This window comes from Ascidiella aspersa, chromosome 3 (genome assembly GCF_963924565.1).
Source record: "Ascidiella aspersa chromosome 3, kaAscAspe10.2, whole genome shotgun sequence".
NCBI classification, from domain to species: Eukaryota; Metazoa; Chordata; class Ascidiacea; order Phlebobranchia; family Ascidiidae; genus Ascidiella; species Ascidiella aspersa.
In genome coordinates this window covers 32,580,397-32,592,737 of record NC_139449.1, presented here as the reverse complement: position 1 = coordinate 32,592,737, position 12,341 = coordinate 32,580,397, and the positions used below count along the sequence as shown (strand labels likewise).

The following is a 12,341-nucleotide window of genomic DNA, read 5'->3' as shown; positions in this document are numbered from 1 at the left end:
TGTAAAGTGACGTCATTTTTTATCACAAGAAAATGTTTTTTTAAATTCTTTTTTTTAAAGAAAATGTTAAACTAGTATTGAATGTCGTAAACTCGTTTAGTCTTGGATTTAAATCATTCATTCAAGGCGTTACAACATTGCAAAACTATTGGTCAAATATAAAGTCATCTTAGTGCAGTGGTTCTTAAAGTGGGGTCCGCGGTCCTTTTTCGGGTCCGCAAGACAATTTTCTGGGACCGCGAAGCACCCAACAAAAAATCAACACGGCGCTCCTAGTTAATGAAATTACTTCATCAAACCAAATTGATTATTATTAATTGTTTATTCACGTTATGGTACGCTTCAGGTTGAATTGTCCATTCTGTCGTCATAGTGTTGCGTTGCGCTAATGAGAATTACGTTTTTACAGCTTGCTGCGCTGGCAATGTGGACGGGTTTAAAACTGTTCGTGATTGCTTCACTCAAATAAAGGGATTCGTTAGACTGGTTAGAGGTTAACATAGCCGAGCTGATTGCAAAGAAGCAAGTGCACCCGTCCCATTGATACCATTAAAAACCACGTGTTATTTTGTGTTTATTTTTAAGGGACCGTGAGCAATTAAAAAAATTACTGGGGGACCGTTGCGTAATTTTTTTAAAAAGTTTGAGAACCACTGTCTTAGTGTGTCTGACTAAACTAGCTTCCTTCAAAACTGAAAACTGAACGTTTTTGATAATAATCATGTTTACAAATGACGATAGTGTTGGCCCAAAAGACAAAAAAGCGTAAAAGAAAAAAAAAACGAGAAGAACCGTTCCAAAGAAAAAAGGGGATGTAAATTGATATTTGTTACGAAACCATTGCAACATTTTATAGCACAAAAAACATAGTACCGTTGCAAAGTTATTGACAATGTTAACTAGGCCTTGTAGGCTATAGAAAATAAGATAAATGTCACTATTTAGCTATTGTTTTTTTAAACAATTTAAACGTATATAGCGGGAAGGTTTTTTTCGGATGCTATACTATCATGAAACTTGTGATTTAACATTAAAATAAATACCATACTTGCAATATCCATGTAAAGCTTGTGTAACGAGTGGGTAAAAGGAGAAAGAGAAGGCTAATGTGAAACACACGCGTAACAAAATAGCTCGAGCGATTAAAAAACGAACGCCATTTTATGTCTGCGAAAAGTTATGGAGTGCACTTTCACGACGGGAGCAACTGATGGTACTCTTTTCAATTATAAACTTTACAAACATGCCAAAGCGCGGGAAATTATCGAGAGTAACAAACGGATTGCACCAATACTGTTTACGCTCCAAAACCTTGTATACACACAATAAAAACACGTTCTGCTAAAAAACGATTTCACAGAACTGTCTGCAAGCCAGCTGCATCACGTTGTGCGTTGAAACGAGAGTAGACACAAGATAAGAAATGATGGCCAGATTGCACCTGTCTGTTGCCCACGGCTATCACAGAAAACAGTTGGTCGCTCGCTGCCAGCAGAACTGCGCCGCCTGGAAGAACCGAACCGAAACCATGACGTCACGACTTATTAAACGTGCGCCATGACGTCAGTTAGGGTATAAGGAAAGATTGGAGCCCCTACAGAGGCCAACGCGGCCCGATTAGGCGAGCGAGGCCGCTTTCATACACACAGGTACGAAATTAGGGTAGAGAGCTGCTCGAATTTTGATTCTCAAGATAAATGATCGCTAGCAATAGACGGAATACGCTGTTTAAGCACTTCTTCCATCGAATGCGCGTCCAGCATTGAATCGCGCTCAGTCGCTGTCGCTTCGGGCTTCACGTCCATTCCCTGCATATAACCGCTGTGGTGCGGGTGGTAGGCGAAGGCCATATGCGCCGCAGCGTCGCCTCGCTGATGCTCCAGATTACCAAGCACGTCCGCCTGTGGGCGGTAGAGCTCATCGAGCTGCTGGTGCGAGAGAACGGGAGAAGACTCGGACGCCAAGGGCTCCTCGTCGTCGGCAGGATTGCTGTCCGGGTCTGCACAGTCGTCGCCCACCTTGTCGGCGTTCTTCTTGTTGGCCTTGCGGTCCTTGGCGCGTCGGTTCTGGAACCATATTTTGACCTGGCGCTCGCTGAGGCACAGCTGGCCGGCTAACTCGGCCTTGCGTCGGATGGTGATGTAGCGGCTGAATCGGAACTCTTTCTCGAGTTCGAGACGCTGGTGGTCCGAGTAGACGACGCGGTACTTGTCCTTGGTTCGCGTCTTGCCTTTAAAATGAAAAAAAGTCATTTTAAAATCGTGGTTTTGAATGAGCATTACTTTTGTAGGAAGTATGTTAATAAAAAAATATCGCGTCGTTTTAACTTTTTACTGTGTTTCCCTTTCGCTTAAAAAGCAGCAAGTAGAGTGCTAGGAAATTAACAAGTATATATTGTATGACATCAATATAAAGTGACAATCGTTTCTCAGGCTTCTGATGGATAAGCATTATAGCAAGAATATTAATAATAAAATGGAAAAACAACATTGTGTCGTTTAAACTTTTACTGTTTTTTTTTCGCCTTGTATTTTGCCGGTGACTTAGCAAGTATACATCACGTCACTACTTAAGTGACAAACGTCGGCCAGGCTTCTGCTGTCGCTCGTGACAAGCTTTGAATAATGCAAATCTAACGACTGGAGAATTATTCACCAAACCACGGTTGTTTTTGTTTTTTTTGTTGGCAGCTAATTATTCGCCAATTGTAAGTGGGACGCAAACCATATATGTATATAACAAAACCTAAAAATCAGAAAGCTTAACAATGTGTGACGACGCTATATGCCAGAGAAATTGCAATAAATATTGCCTACAATTTCCCAGCCTGGTGTTCGTCGCCTAAAATACCAACGTGCTATGACAGATGCAACCCTAAGCCGGTTACGTCAGTGTACTAAGGATATCATACTAAATGACTTGACTGATTTGTACGCTAGGATCCCCCTTTATTACTTCATTGTCGTCTGTGTTTAAACCGTCAGTCTATAGTTTCAAGACCAAGTCAGAAAACTAATTTTTGAGTTGTTTTATCACAAAAAATCTGCCGACTCTAATTGTCAAAGCAGCCTTGAGAACCGCTCGGAGCTTTTGCACGCTTTCTTCCCACGACTACAGTTTCCTCCCCCCTAAAAATGTATTGGTATTTTTCAAGCGCAAAAAAGCGGGTACCCCCTTTCAGGGCGGATAACCGGTCCGCATACATACACACAAGTATACGTGGTTGCTGGTCGGTCATCGATTGGGAGGCGCTTTCATTACGCGCAGCGCCACGGCCTCGGAGCACTGACTCGTAAAACGCGGCGTTTACGAGGCCCGGGCCGACCGTGGCTCTGCGGCGGGCGAGGGACGAAAACCTTTTACGAGCGAGAACACCCAATCGCGCGCTGGTTGTCGCAGCGCGTCGGCGACTTTACGAGTTTACCGTAATTGAGCGTCTGGGCCGTCAGCGCTGGCTGCGACCGCCGTATCTTGGATGAGAAGGGGATCGTTTTTTTTTTGGTTTTTAGACGGCGCGCGAAAGTTTTAAACGCGCTGGTCGCCGGCTGCCATAACTCTTCGCCAACATCACGAAATTGGTGACGTGGATTGTAATTGTAGTGGGGAGGTAGTCGAATACCGTGAACTTATAACATAAGATAACTGTTTGTTTGCCGCTACAGTTGCGACCGCAATACTAAAGAATCAACTAAAAATCATAAAATTAATATCGAGTCAGTTGACCCTGAATACAGAACATAGGCTGAGAAAACCATTTTATTAGCGATTCAGTACAGGCTGACTATGTCTTCATTTACTGTATTACGGTTTAACTCAAATGTCGGGTCGGTCTCAAAGGGGTCATTTAATCACGAAAATGGCCCCTGTTATCCAAAACCTTTGTCACAGAGCAGCAGCGATACACTTCTGCTCATTTGTCAGGGCGCACAATATGTGGTAATACATTATAGGTGGTAAGGCAAAGATCCATTTTATACACACGTGTTTGTATTTTCACATACAGGATTTACACAGCGAAACGACAGCCACTATAGTAAGAGTGTTATAGGCATTCCATCGTAGTGAATAAATCCACGGCCAATAAGCAGCTTTGGCCGACCACATAAGCAACTTAACAAGGTTCTTGTTTTTTTCTTTTGTATTTTATACTGCAACAGCCCTGAAGTTCCTTATGCAGTAACCTTAGTATACGTACACGATATACATATGCACATATACGCCACGGCCAGTTAGCCTACATATTGCATGGCATTTTAAGAGGAACTTTGGGGGGCTATAAACTTTGTTTTAAAGCAGTTCAATTTACAACGAAAATTAATCAATATCACTTACAGGGCATTAAGCAAGCCCATTTAGTATTAAACCATGGCCTCTGTTTGTATATACAATTATACACGCTAAAAAAAGGTGAGTCAAAACTTGGATTTAAACACCGAGTAGAGTTAATTCCTACTTTTTGAAATCACAGCACACTGCTTAAATACACTCGCGTGCCTCCGCGGTAAATCCCAAAACTTTAACAGTACATTGGAATTCAATCAACGATATGTCATGGCCGCCATTTAAACCCACGAAAAGTCGTGCCAACCAATTAAGTTAAGATCTGCGGGGCTCATAAAAACCCATACGAATTGTGGCCAATGCCTTTGCTTCGGTGAAAAAAAATTTCCGGTAAATCGCTTAAAAACGCCTTCTACGAACTAAAATGGTCGCGTGCGACACCTATCAGTATTTTTCTTGTGAAAAAATACTCCTGTAGCAGCAAACTCCCGAGTCGTGTTTCAAATCGTAGCAACGCGGCACGTATGAAGCCTCTTGGCATTAGGCATTCAATAGCACGTTTTTCGAGAACGTCACTCGCATAGCCTTCTTAGGCTTCTCATATCTCTTATGCACGTAACATTTATAAGGCTTTTCGGGGCAAAGGTTATGCGCAGCACACATAAAAAGGTTACTCGCCGCACACATTATGCAGAATCAACGAATTGTTTCACAATCACAATCACGAGCGCTATTTAATTATTATCAGGGCTTCAACTTGGACTGGTTCTTTATAAGCCAGCCCTGATCATTTTCAAAGCAAAAAGGCGATAATAAAAATAGCTGAATTGCGTTTCAGCTAACTTTGGAAACTTTGGGCGATTTTTACCTGGTGAAAGTACATTTTGAAATAAATAAAAAACATATTTTTAAAAGCACACATGTTTAAAAATATCTTTTACTATAACTATTAATTTTAAAACACTATTAAAAACGCTGTTTTTTTAAGAGCTAACGTGTTTTTGTTTAAGTAACTTATACTTAAAGAGCAAAGTTGGACAGTTTTTTTTTTTCAGCAAATAACAGAATTTAGTCACTTTCGTATTTCAAATATTCGATTTTGCAGTCCAATGCGCATTACGGTTTAGTTAGTAAAACGCTGTCCGTATTTTGCATATATTTTAACCATTTTGAGGTCTCGAGAATGCCATTGGGTTTGAAAGTGGCAAATCGACCTTTTTAACATGAAAAATTCTAACATTTTACAATTAGAACTTCTTAATTCATTTTATAAAGATCGTGCTTAAAGTACCCCCACCACACAGAACAAGTTCAAAATGCGAATGTTTTGTAGGATTGGCAACCTGGCGTTCGCACATCAACGCATATAACCCGCACCTGTATGTTCGTATATCTTGAATGGCTTCTGTGTGGTGAGTATGTATAGCGCTCGGGTTATGTGTGCGTTCGTACTTCGCGTTCGAGCGTTGCTCGCCGCCGCCGCGCCGATTGTTAATTGTTTGTAATCCCGTCCGAGCGCAAATAGAAAGTGAGCGGCGCGCTGCGACTTGAAAGGTTTGCGGCCCGACAATTTAAATAGTACCCGCTGATGATGGCACAATCGTTCGCGCGCTGCTCGCCTATAATTGTTACATTGCCCCTTTTGCCCGCCCGGGGTCGCGATGTATCTCTCGCCATATCGTACATATATTGGATTCGGTGGCCCCGGGACGCGCGGCGTCGCGCCTCTGATGGCATTGTGACGTAATAATGGCCAGTGCGGTTTGGATTGCTATGCTGGTGCTGGCTGTACCCAGTATTACGGGAACACACCAGTAAAATTTGAGTCATAGACGAATAAACGGGCTATTTTGTTGTTTACGATGCACTACAGCCAGTTTTGATTTTCACACGCGTTTTGGTGGGGCTAATTGAGATTGTGATATCAACAAATTTAATACGTTGTTCTTAATATCGATTACATGTTTCTTTTACCTAAATGAATAAGCATTTCTCGTTCATGAACCCTCCTCTAAGAACCCTTTCAAGATATATTTTTTTGGTCTAGTACGCCATTTTGCATTCGAAATATTAATGGGTTTTTAACTACCCTTGTTTCTAAAGTTGTACATTGAAAAAGAGGACATGGAAAATTAAGACCATTTTCCATTACGAATCTTAACCAGAAATTCACGCCAGGGTTTAATTTACCTTGTTGAGGCTGCGTGTTCTGGTAGGCGTTCTTGTTGATCCACTCGTAGGGACGCCGCTGCTGCACCATGGCGCCGTGCGGGAGAGTGGTCAGCTGGAGACCAGGAGCGGCGTGCTGATTCTGCGGGGAAACGAAGCACTCAATCCCGGTCAATGCGGTGGGCGCGGACCCGGGGCTGCCGCTACCGTTGGCGGTGGAAATCGGTGACAGCTGCTGCGGCGGTTGGTAGGAGGGTACGTGGGGGTGATGGTACATGGGCGGCGTCATCTGGTCCCAACCGCCCTGGGCGCCCAGCATGGGGGCAAAGTTGTTGGCGTAGAGGCCGGAACCGCTCCAGTGCGGCTGCGAGTTTCCAAGTTCGATTGTACTCGTGGCTGGGAGTTGGAACGACGTGCTGGTGTTGTACTCTTGCGGCAAATGGCCGCTGCTGTAGGCTGGTGATTCGCCAATGGCGGGTCTGAGTCCCTGCTGCACCGCGTACTCGGTGGACGCGTAAGCCGCGGTCTGGGGCTGGGCCATCTTGGCCGCGTACCCGGCGCCGCCCTGGTAAAAGCCAGTACTCGAAACGGGGGCCGAGTCGGAGTGCAGGTGACTGTACATGTCCGCGTTGGTCGGCGAACCGCTGCTGGTTCCTGTAGGCTGCTGGTGCTGGTTACTGATTGCTTTGCTGAGCTGGTTGTTGTTGTGGTGCTGGTGCTGCTGGTCAAAGCTGGCATAACATAACATGGTGGGCAACTGGGCAAGGGCTTAGAGCAAATGCACGCGGCTCATTTAAGACAGCGTTTTGAATTGGTTTTGCTTGGAAATGACCTCGGGCGAACCTGGTGAAAGAGTTGAAGTTTTTGTTTGGTTACGTTAGATTTAAAACAAATGATGAATGTAAAAAGGATTTTAATTAAAGTATATTTATTCATGCAAATGTATACAAGTGCAGAGCTTTTACGCTAAAAGTAAATTCTCATATTTGGAATTATCTATCAAAAAACTGTACTGTGTTTCTTGCAATCACAACTCGAGTTTATATTTCAGCGTAATAAGTATTTTTACACAACATAATTAGAAAGTCCCTTTACTCCCACAAATGAGAAGTATTGCCTCGATTTTTCGGCGAAAACATTTCTGCATGTTGCAGAAAACCGCAAGTCGCAATAAATTGACTTGTCACACACGTAGCGGACTCGGGAAAAAAACTCCGAAACTCGGCCGGCGATCGTAAAAAGTCGTTAAATCAAGCGGCGGCAATGGCTTTGATTCGCGTCAACGCTTTGTGTGGAGCCACGACCAACGAGCCAGTTTTCGAAAACCGGCCCGAAACCCATCAACGGCCGTAACCTTGCCTCGTTGGCATTAGCCGCGTGGTTTTTCGGACGGCAAAGTGTTTTTGAAGCGCGGTGATCATTAAGGCTGTCGTAGATCGTTAGCGTCGCTAAAATTTACCGCCGACACGCAGCCCGGTCCTAAAACCAGCGCAATAAAAACTGGGCTATACGCTGAACCGACAGGAGCACGTTAGACCGTCCGTCTGTTTGTCTGCCTCTGTGTGGCTATGGGAGTTCTTTTCAACTCGGACGCAATACTCGGCAACCCTTTCTATATGATTTGTCTGGTTAATGTGGTATATATGTTTGTCTGTCTTTATGTCGCTGGGATGCAAGAGTTATTTTCAACCCCAACGCAAAGCTCGTCAAACCTTTCTAACATATTTTGGTTTCGGCAAAGAGTAACTTTCTCAATAGATTGGATTGCCTCTGTTACTCTTATATTACATTACTTAGAAATATAAAACTTATTGTAGAACCCCCTCCTCCCCCAAAAAATTGGCTCGCGTGGTCAAAAGGTACACATTTGGCCTAAGATAAACGCAGTACTTCGACATGTAGCCTTGCATAGATCTGCACAAATTAATAACCTTTAAAAATTAAAAATGGAGCATAGTAGACTAAACGACATTTGAGCACGTTATTCCTATCAACCGTTACGGGTCTGAATAGTTCTTTAAAATAAGCACTCCGTTAATAAAAGTAGAAGTCCTTTGGGCAAACGTAAAAGTCCCATTTGTAACCGACTTATTTCTTTTGAAATTTTAATATAAAATTAGGTTTGTATAATAAAAAAATATCGGCAACGCAGATTACGAGAATGACCGTAAGCTTAGGTAAGTGGTGTTCGCCATTTACTAACTAACTAGACTGACTTGATACCAACAAACAAGTATCCAAGACAAACTACAACATTTCGTGTAGAAACCAGCGATGCTAAAAGTAAATCGTATTCCTGTCCAAGGCTAAAAGTCAACTAACTCGCAACAATACGTGTTGCACCTGTCAAAACCAAAGTGTAACTGGGAACCTCAAGTTGCAAAACTGCGTCTGCCTGAAACCGACTTTGCTGCAACTTTCTGCAGCAGCTTTGAGTTAAAGTAAAAAAATCCTTGAAGAACCTGCTACGACATCGGCCAAAATGCGACTGGCCAGCTACAATAGTTTCAGTCGTTCTGTATTCAAATCAGAATCGCCAACTCTCTCTACTTTTTCCAGTTCACATGCAGCGGCGCCCGGGCCATAAATAACCTTCGCGTGACCTTCCCAGGGACCGCGTGCATTGTCCCCCTAACTACCTGGCGGTCACTTCAAACCGGCCACCGAGAGGGACACGCGATTGGACAGCACCGCGCCTGTTACGTCACAATACACGTTGTCCGCGCGATAATCGAACAAACGAGTGCTACTGGTTGGTATTGCTTCTCGACCAGCGCATATTTTGCGCTAGGACACGCGTTATTTCTCGTTCGACGAGAGGGCCAACATGGCCGATCCGTCATAGGCGAGACAGCAGGAGCGTTGATGGATACAAACATTGACCTTAGCGGCCTGGCCAGTTGCGGGTTTAGTTAGAGTTCGCCAATTATTGCTGGGGTCGTTTTTTTCCTTTCAATTTTCTTGAAAAGTTACTTTTCCAAGGGCATGAGAGGATCTTTTATTTGACGATTCTTAATACGAGAATCAACCAGCCCTTTCGATTTGCATTTGTTTTCAGCTCATTTTGACACTGGTTGATTAAACCCCCAACCAGATAGTGGTTTTAAGAGTGTCTTAAACGTTTTCATATGCGCCTTTCTTCACCCGACGCCCATCCTTTTCTAATTTCACCTAAAGATTAAAGTTTCAACAGTGACACTTGAACAAGCGTTTTCATGATTTGTTGAGTTTTATTTTTCTTAAAGGATCTTAGCCTTGATTGCATAATTTTAAATAGATGGTTTTGCAATCATGTTTAAGGGGCTTTTATAACTTTTTTTAAACAAACGGGCCCCCTAATAAGATTTAAAAAGTGCAAATTAGAAGCAAACTCTGTCTTTTCCTGGCTTTTTTTTAAGCAATGTTGGATATGACTACGTCATCATCTACTATATATATCTACTTACATTAAAAAAAAAAAATACATACATATTAGTTCTGTAAATAATATCCCAAGGCCATCTTTATACCGCTTTATTAATTATTTTTTACAAATGCCTTCCATATAGAAAAATAAACTGGTTTCACGTTACCTAAACGTTAATAATATGTTGTAAACATAGAGTTTAATTTAAAAGTTCGAAAGCAATTTTCTATCCTACATTTCGAAAACAAAAATAGAAAGAACCTACAGGTTTCGATTTCGTAATTAAAACATTTATAGCAAAAGGAACATCCGACGTATTTTTCTATAAACTACCCAAACAACACTATGTTCAACACTGAATTGGCTAAAAGTAAAGTCAAACCATTGGAACATTAACAAAACAACGTTAACCACTCAACTGACAAATATTCGAACCCCACTCCACCCAGTCAGCCCATCGCATCTGCATCTGTTTCAATTTTCTGCCAAGCTAAATCGAACCTGACGCCGAGCGAGCGGGTCGCCAATTACAAATGACGCTCATTTACAACTGCAACTAATCGAGCGGGAGAATGAGCGAGGCCAAACGCGATCGGGCATTGTTTCAAGTCGAGGTCCCGCGCTGCTACTGAGGCAAAGAAAGAGAGATCGCCTATATTTTTTTCTGCCGCATCAGATTCGAGTGAAACGGTCGCGGCATCAGTTCTGAGTGGAATTGTTGGGCAAACAGGCCACCCGGCAGCCAGCCTACTGTTTGCCTTGCTTTCCAAATTGTCTTGCGCCGTGCTTTGATGTGGCGAAGGCGGACCCAGCAAGATCGGGCGACGCTAATGACAAATCTCGTTGCCGTGCTAAGCTGGAATGGCGACGTATTAATGTTTAATGTTTGATATGCGCAGAACAGGGGCGGATCCGCTAAACCGGTCAAGTTCCCGCTGTCACATATAACCTTTACCTTCACATACCCTTCTGCAGGTAGTTAGCCATTACTTCTGATGTTCTACCTTCTTTAAAACCGCGAAATGTTGTGACATCGCAGTAAAATTAAAGGACAAAAATAACCATATATGGCGTTAAAGCATTTAAAATTTATTTTCAACTGCTACACTATACTTAAGCGTTTTTTGTAATGTTCCTGATTTTAAGCTATGCTATACACGAAAATATTAGCTATACGTTTGGTAATATGTCGAGTTCAATCTAATTATGCCAAATTTATGCATCTGAGGCGCAATTGCTGGAAATACGTGACATAGTTTTAAATTTCATTTTAATTTCTTGAAATTTCCAAATGCTACATTCGTTAAGCGGGTTTTTTGTAATTTTCCTAGCTTTAAGCTATGCTATGCAGCATTTAAAAACAAAAAATAATAAAATATACGTTTGGTAATATGTTGAGTTCAATCTAATTATGTCGAATGTACGCCCTTCAGGCGCAATAGCTGAAAATACGTGACTCGTAATTAGCTGTACCGCAGTGGATTTTCCTTAAAAAGCTTGCTGATGCAAGTGGCGTTGAAATCAAATCGAAACAATCGCCGCTCCAAAACGACAGTTCGCAGCAAAATAATTGCAATCGCGTCTTTGTAGCACCGCGCGGCCAATGCGAAACCGGCCACACTTTTCATTCCGACTCTTCCGCGATTAAAAACCCGACGATTAGGCGAATGAACCCGCCGTTTCGACGGCCTTTGTGAGAAGCCAGCTTGCGTTTGTCTGCGGCTCAAAGACCAAAATGGCGACGGCATTCGGATACAAAGCGGCTGCGGCGCTAGCCTCTCTCCCCAGCAGCTATTTCAGCAGCGGTTACGTTAAATGCTGTGAACTACGCGCGCTGGCGTGATCGCCATATCAGGCAAATACTGTACGTCCCATTCACTCTCGATATGCCTTACGTCGAACGATTTGCGAACGTGACATCATACTGTTGCGTGATATGCCCTCAAATTTATTGTACGCTGTTGTACAATGCCAGCAATGGGAATTTAAGTCATTAAGCCCGATGTGCTCTATTTAGTCTGTTGTGTCACATTAAGGCTGACCCCCATAGTAGTTTTAAACATTAGCTTTTCTTATGCAGTACTTCGTAATAATTCAACACACACGCGCGCACCAAATGAATGGAAAACGTTATTGCCAGCAATGGTGCATCAATTATTATTCCAGGCACGTATCGCATTACCCTGACAAATGTTTCACAAGAGCGGACGAATAAAACACCAAATCAATCATAAAGATTTGACAAGATGAATAACATGACTGTAACGAGAACACGTTCAAGAACCTGATTAAATTTTATTTTTGTCGTAATCGTTTTCGTACTTAAGCGAACGAAAACAGCCAAAAGGCCGTACTTATTTTCTTAATTTGTTAATTTTAATTGAACGCCAGGTTTTCTACATTCAAATCTAATTCGTAATATGACAGCAATGACTTTGCTTTTTATGTCATTAGTTTTAAATCAATTTGTTATTTCAAGTTAATT

General features: G+C 42.5%; 1 protein-coding gene across 1 annotated transcript; it reads right to left on the bottom strand.

Moving 5' to 3' along the window:
- Window positions 1-1,688: 1,688 nt before the first annotated feature.
- On the bottom strand, window positions 1,689-7,198 carry LOC146162542 (uncharacterized). The gene is made up of 2 exons (XM_083385226.1): window positions 6,472-7,198; window positions 1,689-2,230 (listed from the first exon to the last, which is right to left on the bottom strand). Exons 1-2 carry the CDS (start codon window positions 7,196-7,198, stop codon window positions 1,689-1,691), a joined length of 1,269 nt encoding a protein of 422 aa, XP_083241352.1.
- Between the last annotated feature and the right edge of the window lie 5,143 nt (window positions 7,199-12,341).

Coding starts and splice junctions, on each gene's coding strand:
- LOC146162542 (XM_083385226.1), bottom strand. CDS start 7,198: ATGTTATGTTATGCCAGCTTTGACCAGCAGCACCAGCACCACAACAAC. Junction 2,231..6,471: donor GAACACGCAGCCTCAACAAG/GTAAATTAAACC, acceptor TTCATTTTAAAG/GCAAGACGCGAACCAAGGAC.